Below are 13165 nucleotides of genomic sequence, written 5' to 3' on the forward strand. Positions count from 1 at the left end.
AACCCTGCAACCAACCCATGCATGTTAACCAGAAATCTTCCCTCGATCTTTTGGTCAAACAATTTTGATTTGAGACATGTATTTAGATGTAAGAAGAAAGTTGCGAGAAGACACACCAGCAAACGATGGAGAAAACACTTGAGAAAAACTGGAGAAGACGCAAGAAGAAGACGCTGCCAGGCAGACAGAGGGAAGGATAATCAAAAGCGCTCCACCAATCCTAATATGAAACACGCTCGAACCCCTCCCTCCGCTAACCCTCCCTCCGGTAACCCGTGGTTCTTCACGAAAAGGGTCAACGTGAACCAAACCAACCCCAAAGATGCGAGCTTTGAACTTTGAAGGGTGGTGGTGGTGGTATCAAAATTTCATAATTTCCCGCCTCACACACAAAACAACAATACTCTGCCCTTGCGATCTTCACAGTTTTTGCACCCTCCTCCTCAGACCTAAATTTCCTTCCATCTGCTCATCAATCGTCTCCTCTGCCTCGACACCTTCAACCTCTGCCTTGGATTTTCGATCCGGGATCCGCAATGCACTGTTGACGTCTGTTTTCTGCACGCGAGATTATTGAGCTGCCCATGAACCGATTCGATCCGTCACATGTTGAGCTTGTGGAAATGCCGGAGCAATTACGGAGGGGCTACATAATCCTGGGATAAACCTAAGCTCCCAGTCAACCAAGCTTCATGTGGAAACGAATTCAGGGACTATTTCAAGGCATTGCCATGTTGGACTCCGCGTATGCATATGCATTTCTCACTATATTCATAGCAATGGCTGCTGAAACGTACCGCTGTGGTAGCTATACCCTGTAGCCTCTTTTATCAATTGCACAGGTCCAGGAACCTATCCTATCCGTAACATGCTGTTGTGCTTCAATTCTTAATTATAATTTCAGAGTATCTTCGTAGTTTTCTTCTTTACTGGATCAATCAGTGGTTTGATTTGGCACCTTCGAGCTCATTGTTCTTTAAGCCTACCTAGTATTTGTTTCTTCACTTTAGTCTTGCATACTAATTTCTTTCGCTAAAAAAGCAGCTCTGGTTTTGTTTAATTGTGGCCGCGCACAACTGCCGACTGTTTGTGGTTTCTGAATATTTCAAACGTGTGGCAGGCGCATAACAAGAACTAGTGAATATGTACCATTTTTCAGAAGCCGGAGTATATGGAGCATCGCGCAGTAGGCGGTATTCTGATTTTGAGTTGGTCTAAGAGGGCCTTCTGGAAGGCTATGTTGACCCATGAATAAGAGTAGTTTTAAAAAGTAAGGGTGATCAGTGGCTGTTGCTTGGTTTTATGTAATATTCATCATTTGTAGCCCTGACGCCTCTCGCCCTCTTTGGGCGTCCAAGCATAAATTTTGTCCTATTTGTCATTAAAATTTATGAGCATGATTCACAGGAGTGAGCATTCCAAGGAACATGACAAGCTACCGCATACAAATTGGGATCAGCATTTTCAAGCACTCGAAAATGTTTCCAACAGGAAAAGGTTATTGAGTTCTGGGTTCCTTTATTCCCTTCCAGGTCAAAATCCAGATGCTGCTAGTGACGCTATTGAACAGACCAGGTTCGTCATGGTTGACTGTCACAGAGGTCTCTTAAATATGTATCTAAATGCAAGTTGAAAAGGCTGTTTTTTGATTAGTTGCGTAAAGCACGTTCAGGAGAAGTTGTTTTTCAAAATTTCAAAACCTTCTCGAAGTCGTTTGGTATTTTGCCGAATCCATTGATTAGTGATGCCTAGAGATAATCAATGTACTGTTTCTGCACTTTAAGGGTCTTGTAATGAGGATGTGCTTCTATTTTTATACGTGTATTTATTCTCTCATGGATCTGTTTTTGTGAGTTCAGAGCACTTTCATGAGTCTGGTATGTTATTGTTTTTGAGGGTTTTGAAACCTTCGAGAAATCGCCAGGCCTTTTGTTGGTGGCATTGTAATTCATGTAATCGCTTGTGTGTGTGTGTGCATGCATGTTCCCCTCCCTCGTGGTTATTGTATTTGTGTCATGATTGTATTAGAGGCTGATGGGTTCCACAAGTTGAAGCGTGGTAGGTGTTGGGGCTCTGGAGTGTGGATTGTGGCATGGATTTTGCAGCAATACTTTTGGGAGGTGATGGCTTGTGGTAACATGTGGCAGATGTACTCTCAGACTTTTTTTTGGCATCTAAATTGTGTGTTCTGGCTGGGATGTGACGACCTCATGGTGGTAGGTGGCAAAAGCGACAATTAGTGATTATGATATTCGTGGTGGGCAGAGCTTGGCAGTGATTGGACATCTGTGTTGGCAGACCACGTACTGTGATCTTGGATGGCGTAATACTGTGGTGATGAATCATTATGCGAGTGTGACACCTTGCCCCTTGTTGGGGATCTCTCTCTCTCTCTCTCTCTCTCTCTCTCTCTCACTCATGCACATGCACACACATGCTTGTGCATGTGTAGACACACCCACATGCACACCTGCATGCACACATGGTTTTGTACTGTGAATGTGCTTGTGTATATATGTGTATTTCTTTGCTAAACAAATTGAGCTTAAAAGAATGTGGAAGTTGGAGTCTTTGTGCCATGGTCTTAATTGAAAATCTGAAAGGTCGAAGCTACCAACCTTATTGATGTGTTTGAGCCAAAATATGCTAATAATACACGCCCACTGTGGGCTAGTGCTTATCGGAATGCATAAAATGCTGAAAAGAAGCCAAGAGTGCTTGATTGGCTTGACAGGAAGGCTGCAACAGCCTCATTTACCATGTATCTGACAATATCTGGCAGTAGAATGCCTTATGTGAGGCCTTACAGACAACCAGATGCAACATCTAGAGAAATCCTAATGCTGTACCTGAAAAATTGGACATTAAGAAGCATACTAGGGTCATCATGGACAGCATAAAGCCAAGTGTGGTGAGAAATGGACCCCAAGCAGAGGGGACTATGCAAAATGAGAAATGCTGGGACTGCCAAGCTCAGCATGATTGTGGAATTGCTAGATGATGAAGAGGACCTCGTGGATGAGGAGATTCTTGATATGACTTATGAGGTGTCAGATGGTGGCAACAACGAATAACAAACTCTTGAGACTAGAGCTGGAGGATAGCCCCTCTTTTCCTTATTGACTGAGGTGGGATTACACGACTTGGGGTTATGCTCATGACACACATGGGATTCAGGATGACTGTTCATATGTTAATGACAATGTGAGTGCCCATAGTTTTATCAACGCTAAGATGTTGCAGAAGTTGGGCTTGTAGCCACAGAGATTGATCTGTTTTGAGAGTTAAGGTTGGCAATGGACAGCACATGATTAGCAGGCTATGTTGCCAAGATGCATGGATTTGGCTCTCGAGGATTATGCTTTTGTAGGAGACCTCTTTGACTTGGACATGGGTCCTATTACATTGTCGTGACTAGATGAAATCTCTTGGGGAGTGTCGATTTAAATGCCATGAGTCTCTGCTTTGCACACAAACACAAAATAGTGGTGCTGTAGAGTTCAATAGCCAAAAATGCAGCTGATGATAACTCAAGAAAGAGTGCCTTATATGCCATGACGGAACCTGAAGGCTCAAACAAGGAGTCTCCTTGCGTGGAGGTTGTTGATATGCAGCAATTGCTTTTAGAATTTGCTGATATGCCACATCAGCGACGTTCAAAGAGTCATGTTGACCACCCTATAAGGAGCTTGGTAGCAAGCCCACCAACAAGGCTGATTATTGTCTCTCTAAGGTGCAATGGGAGGAAATAGTAGAGCAAGTAAGGGAGCTGTTTGAGAACTTAATTTCTTATAGCACTTCTTTTGTCTCGCCAGTGTTTCTAGTTAAAAAGAAAGATGGTTTGTACTGCATGTGTATTGGTTACAACGATCTCAACAAGGCCAGGTTTCCAATTCCCAAGATTGACAACTCTAGGATGAACTCAAGGGTGCTGAATTTTTCACTAAGGGTAGGTCTACCACCAAATCAGGGTGAAAGAGGGCCATGAGCACAAGGCCACCTTTTGCACAAAAAGGGGCTTGCATGTTCTCAGTAAATTCATGCAGACTCGTCTCCTTGCAGCTAATTCATGCAGACTCGTCTCCTTGCAGCTAAAAGAGTCCTCAGATACTTGAAATATAGACTACTTGATCACAAGAATACAGCTTTCAATTTTCATAAATACAACGATGCCAATTGGGCAGACAGTGTAAATGACACGTTCTATTAGTGGATATAACTTGAGTCTTGGATTAGTAGCTTTGTCTTGGTACAATGGCCTTGTCATCAACAGAAGCAGAATAGAAAGGATCCACTCCATGTACAAGGAGACTTCTGCATAGTCATTGTGGAGACTTCTGCATAGTCATTGTGCTCAAGCACATACTATTTTAAGATTTCTTCTTATTTTCTTCAATTATCATCTACATCAAAAAAACCAGAAGATATCTTGTACGTACTTATTTAGTGCTATTAAAGATGGGTTGTTGGAATAGTGTAAATTGCACTATTCTATAGAGGACTATAAAGGACATGGGGACAAACCCTAAACCTAATCCTAAGGGTTGAAGTTGTATGTATGCATCTTCTTCTTTATTATAATGTAGTGTTGTGTGCACTCCTCTCCTCTTACCTTCTCTAACATAATCTATTCCAGTCCTCCTCAACTCTTGTCTGCTCTCTCTCTCTCTCTCTCTCTCTCTCTCTCTCTCTCTCTCTCTGTCCCTCCGTCCCTCCCCTCTCCCCCTTCCACTGTCACTCTTACTGTCACTCTAAGTCTCACTCTATCCTTCCTTTCCCCTCTCGTTGCTTCTGCTATCTTTTCTCTTGATTCTAAATTTGGAATTGTTCCCTCTTCTATAAAATAGAAGTAAAAAATATGGAAGGTTGGAGAGTTTCTCATCTTTCTTTACTTTGATGGATTTGTTTGTACGATCATGTGTGTCAACATGAGCGCATATATTTATATATATCTATAGATCTATATATCTATATCTATCTCTCTCTCTCTCTCTCTTTCTCTCCACACACACACACACACACACACACACACATTTTTTTTGGGTGAAATCTTTGATTGATTATATTATATGAGTAGCAACCTCTAAAAAGGTGCTATAATTACATCAATCGAAAATTTCAGTACATGCCAAAAAGACCTCATGATCTGTGTAGCAGGTTTGCAAGCAATCAAAGAAAGATTGCTGTAGAGAACGCCTAAAAAGGCCAAACAGAGAGAAAGTAGGATCACCAAAGACTTTACAATTCCTATATGTCCATAAAGTCCATAGTGCCCAGTAGCGAACCCAAACGAAGAAAAGATGAAACTCCGGTCTGGATGGATGAAACTCAAATAGCTAGAAGAATTTCCCAAACAGAACAGATGGGAATCTCGCTCGCAGGCGTTGTCGAAGCATATTAAAAAACTCACGAGAGCACGGACAATGCCAAAACAAGTGAGGCACACGTAATGATAATGTCATTTGAGCTCCTCTTGCCATGTGTTAATAGGAATCGTTTATAGAATATTTGGCAACGATGCCTTTTTGTACCGACGTATTCAAAACCGTTCTTACATGTCTTATCATCGATGCTCTACAAATTTCCAAAGAGTCAATGTTGTGGATAAGCATTTTAGAAGGATTGTCAAGTTCCTAGACTGCTCGATGAGCTTTTTATATGTTAGCATGCTGTCTTTGAATCATGAAAGGTCATGATTGGGTCCACGTAGGCATTCAGGCCATTTTTTATACACGACTTCCAAGCTTGTATGCAATCTTTGGATCATGCCAGGCATGATTGGGCCCATGTAGGTATTTAGAATTCTTTTAATATATGACTACCAGTTTGACATGCAACTAATACTATTTAATTTTTAAAATCCATATCATGTTAATAATGAATTAGACACTCGAAATATACAATGATTCATTCCACTAATCTTGACACAAGAATCAATTAATTGCTCTGCGGCCCATGGTTGTTAAGACACTCGTGTCTTATGATAAGACACTTAAGACACTTAAGACACGTGTCTTACCTTAAGACACCTTTAGACACCTTTGGGTGGGTGGGGACTAACAACACACATTGGGTTTGACTTAGCCATGCTATCATTGATGGTGACTTTGGATCTAGCAGTGGCAGTGACCTCATAGATTCAAATTAGGATGAATCTTCAGAGATTTGAGTCTTGAGAGTCGAAAGCTTCCTTTCAATTATATGTGTCGAGATGCAGTTTTCATTCAAGTCACATGTGACAAGATTCAATTGTCAGTTTAAATCTTTAGGTATGCAAAACTTGCAAGCTCTTCAATCGTGAGTCTTAACTTTAACTTTTAAGTCTTGGGTGATGAGTCTTGACTCTTAACTACATTGTACAAGTGCATTGTTTCTTCTTGCATTATTTAAGTGTAGCTTATTGTACTTCTAGAATCTAGCAGCTAGCTATGCTAGCAAGTTGTACATTTGTATACTTATACATATATTAATTGAATATTTATTATTATAACCACAATGGCGTGTCTTACGTGTCTTATCTTTAAGACACTTTAGACACTCGTGTCTGAAGCGTGTCTAACGTGTCGTGTCTTAACGTGTCTTACAACCATGGCTCTGCCGTTCTCAATGGTTAGTTGTTCGATGCATATCGTGCTAAGTATTATTATTAGCTTCTCGTTGAAGTTATTGTGGCTCCTTTTTTGCTTCATATTTCTACTTGCTTGTCAAATCTCATATTGTGAGTGGGTTCACCATGCTCAAGAGTCTACCATATGAGGTTACATGTTTCATTAAATGGCCTAAATCAAAGGAGAGTCTTCTATGTACACGTTTTCGGGTGTCTTGAACTTATGGCACATTATAATAATCTAAGTTTTTTGGGAAAAAAATGAATTTGGTTTGGGCTGTTAGAAAAGTGCTTGTTACGCCTGCAGATTGATTATCTAGATAGTCAACCTGATAGATTAACTGGCACAATCACAGACTTTACTATGAGTGTGGACAGATTAATTATTTTTCTTGAGGCTATTATCTTTAAAAATAATTTCGTTTCATCTTTCAGGTCAATGACTTGTGTGGTCCCACCTTATGATGGAGGACAGCAGCTGCTGGCTTCCAAGGTTAGCCAATGGATAGATCTTTGCCAAACAGATACTTTGGTTTTTTCATTCAGACTTCCTTATGTTGTGCATGTGCTGGAATGGAGTGTGAATGTTTTTGATTGTAGAAGCAGCTCAATACATTAATTTCCTGTTCATAGGCTTGGCAAAGTCTGGCTGGTTGGAAGTGGAGCGAATATTTAAGACCCGGTGTTAGTGCACCTTTCAAGGATGGACACAACACAGAGAAGCCAATATCCAAAGCAAATATTCATCCTTTCAAGCCTCCGAAGCCTGTTGATGATGTGCAGATTCACGTGGGAGCATTTCAGAGATTTGGTGGCACTGTAGAAAATCACACAAATGGGGCCTTTCAAAGCTCTCAGAGCTCCATGCCTTCTGATGGTTTCTGCAAATTTCCTAGAGCATTAGTTGACATTGTTTCTCCCACTGATTCTGTAACGCATGTTAGTAACTCTTTGAAGCACCCGTCAATTGGCATGAAAAGCTCTAGTAGCATTGTGAGACAGGGAGTAAGTGTGCATTCGCCTTTGGGAAATTGCATATCAAAAGTGGTTGGCAACAGCCATGCATCTACCATGGCTACAAGTTCATCAAACCCTCCTTTTCCAGAAAACGATCATTTCATAGATTTAGAAGATGATGATGAACTCCTGCAGGTGTGCACAAGCTTTCTTCTTCTCAATTTAACTATAATTATTACTTTTGAGGAAGGAAAAAGTTGTACAGCTTGTAGGCTTGGACTTATTCTAGCAAATGTTTTGGCAGACCATTGATATTGATCAAATTGTGTCGGAACACTATGAAAGAGGCGGCTCACAAGTAATGTCCACAACAAAGTTTCCAGAAAAAGTTGCAGCTCATCCATCATTCGGATGTAGCATTAATTTGGGATCCCCCTTCTCATCTCCAGCAACTCCTGAAGCTTCCAAAAAGGAGCGACTATGCAGGCATGGGGTGAAGGTATGCTGAACATAAAGCTTACTAGAGCTTACATGCATGATTTGGATTGAGATCTTCAGTTGATTTTCAGAGTACTAGCATTTTTGCAGTTCCATTGTTGCAAGGAAGCAAGTGTGCATCTGCAAGAGATGAAAGACAAATTGATACAAGTGTCAAACGAGCTTCTTGATTATGCTGCTGAACTTACCCCTGAACGATCAGAGGAACTTCGTGTTGAAAGGTAGGTAACATTAGAGCCTAGTGAATTGAGGAAATGGATTATGTACTGCAAAGTTCTGACTTGTTTCGACTGATGACAGGCTGTCATTAAACAAAGAGATTCAGCAGCTGGAACAGCAGTTGCAAGCATCTGTTCTTGATGATGAAAGACGCACTTCCCACTTCTTAGCATCTGTTTCTCCAGCCAATGGAATTTCAGATGTCGATAGAGGACACCAAAATTCATTCATAACTCCTACAAGAAATACTGTTGGTCATGCTTACCACTCAGGAGAGCCACACTTTGAGAACTTTTCAAGAGAACATAATTTTTCAGGAGTAAGAAATGGAATGGTTCCTGAAAGCATGGAGTGCTTGAGAACTATCTCATTCAACCATACTCCAGCTACTCCAAGATTGCAGGCTGAGTTTGTGAATTACAGTGAAGGATCAGAAGATAAGCAGTGGAGCAAAAAGGACTTTCCCTGGACCAGAGAGTTGGAGGTTGGTCATGTGTTGGAGCTGCTGGTGAACATTGAACCTGCATTTCAGACACGGAATCTAACATGCTCTTCTTTGTGTGGGTGTCCTCAGATCAATAATAGAAGGTACTTTGGAAACCATTCTTTCCGGCCAAATCAACGTGAAATCATAAATGCGACAATGAGTAATCGTGATGTGTTTGTTTTAATGCCAACTGGTGGTGGGAAAAGTTTAACATATCAGGTACAAATCCTATGTCTTCTCATTCTCTTAAATGTATTGACACATTTCATCATAAATTTGACAACGATTATTTCTATACCAGTTTTCCAACAGAACATGTACTGAGACTTCGCGGGTCTTTAGAAACCCAATATACCTGCTTATGCTTGGGCACTGATGACGACATAAGTGTTGCTTTGCTTGCTAAGTATGTCTTCCTTTTGTTTTTCTTAAAAGTTTTTGTTTACCTGTTTTTTCTTCTCTTTCATATTCTCTTTTATTTTTTCTTTTATTTTCTGTGTAGATTTTTGATCTTTAGAACAAAAAATCTAAATTTGTATGATTGGACTTATTCTAGTCTTACAAAGGTATATATAAAAAGCCTCAGACATGGAACCCATACCCCCCTTTCCCATGGCAGTCAGGTGAGGTATACATGTTGGGAGGTCAACATCTCCTGATGTCAGCGTAGAGAGAGAGGGCATTTGTTGTGGGTGTGCCCGTCCAGAGAGAGATTAGGATAGGGTATAGAGGGACAGGGCCCTGTTATGGGTGAGCCTGCCCTCCGTGAGGGTAGTCTAGGGTAGGATGGTTGCCATGTGTCTGCTCAGGGCTGGAGGCATGTCTTGCTGCTCCCGTGGTGCATTTTCTCAGGCTGAGATGGGCCGACCTGATAGTCCCCCACCTAGGCCTGCTGGTTGGGAGGAATAGGCCAGGAGGCAGCCTGCGTGGCAGTCTCTTGTAGGGCTGCAGGCAGTGGCAGCCTGGTCAGGGTGGCAGGGGTAGGGGCCCGGCTAGGGCTGCCTTGGAGCCTCTTTTGTAGGGCTGTGCAGGTCGGTCAGTGGACCCCCTAATCGGGCTAGGCCAAGCAGGGGAGCAGCCCCTTTATAGGGCCCTACAGCAGCCCTTGCAGGCTGGCAGGTGGGTCGGCCCCTAGAGCAGGGGGTCGGCTCTGTTGCTGCAGCCGACTGAGGGAGGGGCTGGGGCTATATATAGGCCCCCCTCCTTGCCTTCCATTTCATCTCAGTGTGGTGCCTCTTGTGCAGGCTTGTGAGCTCTTGAGCAGTCTTCTATAGAAGAGGTTTTCCCCACTGCTTTGTGGTTTTTTCCTGAGATCACTTGCAGTTCTCTCATCTCTCTCTCCCCTTTCTTGTTTGGTGTGTGTGAGGTTGGCTCTCTCTCTCTTCACTTCCGTTCAGTTCCACTGCACTTCCCACAATAGGAAAGCAACAACGCTGTGCTGGGGGACAATCAATCTATCCAGGCGCTAGGACGAAACCGAAGCCTGGTACAGTGATGGCTCTCTGGTGGGCTGCAAAAATATCTCGTATTTGCTTCTGTCCAGCTGTCTCGCGCTGTGGTGCGGGGCGCGGTCTCCTAGCTCTCTGGACTCTCTGGGCTATGTTTAGAGTGATCCCTTGTCTCTGTCGGTGTCCTCTGAAGAAAGCTGTGATAGGTCGGACCTCAATAGTGTACTCTGGGGGCTCTCTATCGCACATGTGGCCTTTGCGCCCCTCTCTCGGCGGTACTGTGCCGGCTGCTCATCCAGACTGCTCTCATATCGGCTAGCTCCTCCACCTCCACTCCACTGTATCTGGGGGCTGACTCAAATGTATAGAACTCTGTGACGTGCTGTTGTGTCTTGTCATCCTCTATGTCCTATAGTGGTCTGACCACCCCTTGTTGCTCTTTGATTTGGAGAAGAAGAAGAAGAAGAAGAATGTATTACCGTCCTCTGGGGGCCGAGAAACCGACCCATGGGACCCATGAAAATCACAATACAAGTGTCTCCCTTCTTTTATGGAAGGGGTAGGAAAACAACTATTCTGAAATACATTGAGTAATACAACATTCCCGATATTGAAGAATCTTGGCAATAAAATTGCCCAGAGTGGCTATATGGGTATGTGAAAGCAAGCTTGCGAGGGTGTCGTGTTCCTTTGTAATGTTGTTAAAGTCCCTCCTTATGCATGCATATCGTGGGCATGTAAGGAGGACATGTGCCTCTGTCTCTACTTGTTCTTGGTCACATAACTTGCAAAATCTTTGTTCCCTTGAGACATCTCCCCAAGCACCTTTCTCTACCTCCAAAGTGTGTGATCGGGTGCGGATGAGTGCAATACTTCTTCTTGCATTTGCAGGTATGGGTATAGTTATGTACTTTTGTGCATTATCTTCCTCCTTGGAGTAGGTGTCCCAATAAATGGGATTGATATGTGTACAATAGTACTCATACTTAGCCCTTTTCTCAGCTGATTGCCATTTTTGTTGCAATATTCCCAACAAAGCTTTATGAAATGCCTTCTCATCCATTTCCCCGGATGACATCTCAAGGTAGGATGTTACTCTCCATCTTTGGAACCATCTTTGAATGTCTTGCCACCAACCAGATGATAACATCTTGCTTTTGTTTGTCTTTTGAGGCCTTTTACTTGCTTCCCATGCTTTCATTGGTAATCTCTGCCACCCCATGTTCTTGACCTTCTTCACATATTTGAAAACCCTTCGTAGTGCTCTCAGTTCAATGGGCCTTGTACCAGTCTCAATAAGCATGATTGAGTACAGTGTAGTAATTTTGACTCCTAGATGCCGTCTTAGAAATGATTTCTGTATTTTTTCAATATCATTCCATTTTGATGCTGAGATGCTTCCTCCCCATACTTCTACTGCATATAGCACTGTTTGCACCACATATGCATCAAATAGAATCCGTTTGATGCTCCATCTCTTAGTGTCACTATTTCTGCAGTCATTTTCAAAATGATAATACTTTCCCCACCCAGCATCTATCCTTCTATGGACACAATCATTCCATCTATGATTTGCTGGCACATCTATTCCCAAGTATTTGAATGTGTTTACCCTCTCAATTTCCTGCTCATTGAACATAATACTTGGGGTGTTTGCAGGCTGCTTTGTTTTTACTATCATCATTTTAGTTTTGGTGGCATTTACCATGAGTCCACTCTCTGCACAGAACTTGTGTAGAATGGGCATCATCCTCTGCATACTTTCTGCTGTGTATGAGAAAAAGACAACATCATCTGCATATAACAACAGTAGTACGGTGTATGCACATATTTCAGGGCCCTCTAGCTGCTGCTCTTGCATCATTTCTTTGACCAACTCCTCCAATCTGTCAATACATAGTCCAAATAATGTTGGTGACAAAGGGCAACCCTGTTTAACCCCCATATTACTGTGGAATGTATTTGACAATCCGTTTCTGCCTTTGAGTTGGCAAGTTACCCTCTCATATAATCTGAAAACTGCTGTTTTTAAGTGGTTTGGCACTCTTAATTGGTCCATTCTTTCCCCCAACTTGTTTCTAGGCACTGTGTCAAATGCCTTCTTGAAATCTATGAAGCAACAATAGAGAGGCTTTCCTTGCAACCGGCTCTCTTCCATTAGAACCCGTAGTGTGACCAAGTGATCCACAATGCTATGGTTTCTTCGAAAACCAGCTTGTCCGATGGCCCTCTTACCATTTAGTTCTGCCCATATACTAAGTTCTGTCTCAATGATTGTGCCAAAGAGCTTGGCCATGGTGGATCCCACCATGATGGTTCTATAATTGGAAAGCTGGTTACGATCTCCACCTTTATATATTGGTTTTATCCAATTTTCTTGCCACTCTGGGGGGAAGCCATTGGCAATTGCATCATTAAGCAAAGAGACTAGGCATATTCGTGTGTAGTCCCCTGTCCATTTTAGTAGCTCAGCCTTTATATGCAATGTATCATCTGCTTTTCCATTGGCCATTTTCTTCAAGCCCTCATTCACATCGTCCAAAGAGAAAATATGTGGGCTATTGTAGTGAGCTATGTCTGTGAATATAGGTAAGGCATGTGGATGGGTGTAAAGTTGCTTGGCATATTGGAGCATTTCCTCATCTGCGAAGTCTCCCATGATTTCTTTTGATCTCCCTTTAGTTTGTCTCCATGTTCCTCTCGGGTTCTTAGCAAAATCAATGGCATCTTGCCACTCTTTGTCTAACTGATATTTCCTCTTTTTTCTCCGAGTAAGTGCATGGAAGTGCTTTTCAGCCTCTTTACGTTGCAAGTCATTTGGCATCTGTTTAATTTTCAGCCTGACTTTTATGCAATCACCATCAAACCATTTGTTTTGTGGTAAACCCTTTGTGCTTACTCTCTTGATCTTTTTCTGTCCCATGACTGTATGTGCAGCTGAGAGTAAAG

The 13165-nt window shown here is 42.3% G+C and overlaps 1 protein-coding gene across 1 annotated transcript in view; it reads left to right on the top strand.

Annotated features, from left to right (window-relative positions):
- Positions 1-394: 394 nt before the first annotated feature.
- LOC147897196 (ATP-dependent DNA helicase Q-like 4A) overlaps positions 395-13165 on the top strand; it is a 40960-nt gene continuing 28189 nt past the window's right edge. Inside the window, exons 1-9 of the mRNA XM_087381429.1 lie at positions 395-842; positions 1121-1270; positions 1408-1575; positions 7043-7100; positions 7241-7759; positions 7869-8063; positions 8153-8283; positions 8363-8765; positions 8856-8987. Of these exons, the coding sequence (XP_087237555.1) occupies positions 1248-1270; positions 1408-1575; positions 7043-7100; positions 7241-7759; positions 7869-8063; positions 8153-8283; positions 8363-8765; positions 8856-8987 (1629 nt within the window). The 5' untranslated portion in view covers positions 395-842; positions 1121-1247. The remainder of the gene's footprint in view (positions 843-1120; positions 1271-1407; positions 1576-7042; positions 7101-7240; positions 7760-7868; positions 8064-8152; positions 8284-8362; positions 8766-8855; positions 8988-13165) is intronic.

This window comes from Dipteris shenzhenensis, chromosome 11 (genome assembly GCF_047967505.1).
Source record: "Dipteris shenzhenensis isolate YYH24624 ecotype China chromosome 11, Dip_SZ_1.0, whole genome shotgun sequence".
In the NCBI taxonomy this organism is placed as follows: domain Eukaryota; kingdom Viridiplantae; phylum Streptophyta; class Polypodiopsida; order Gleicheniales; family Dipteridaceae; genus Dipteris; species Dipteris shenzhenensis.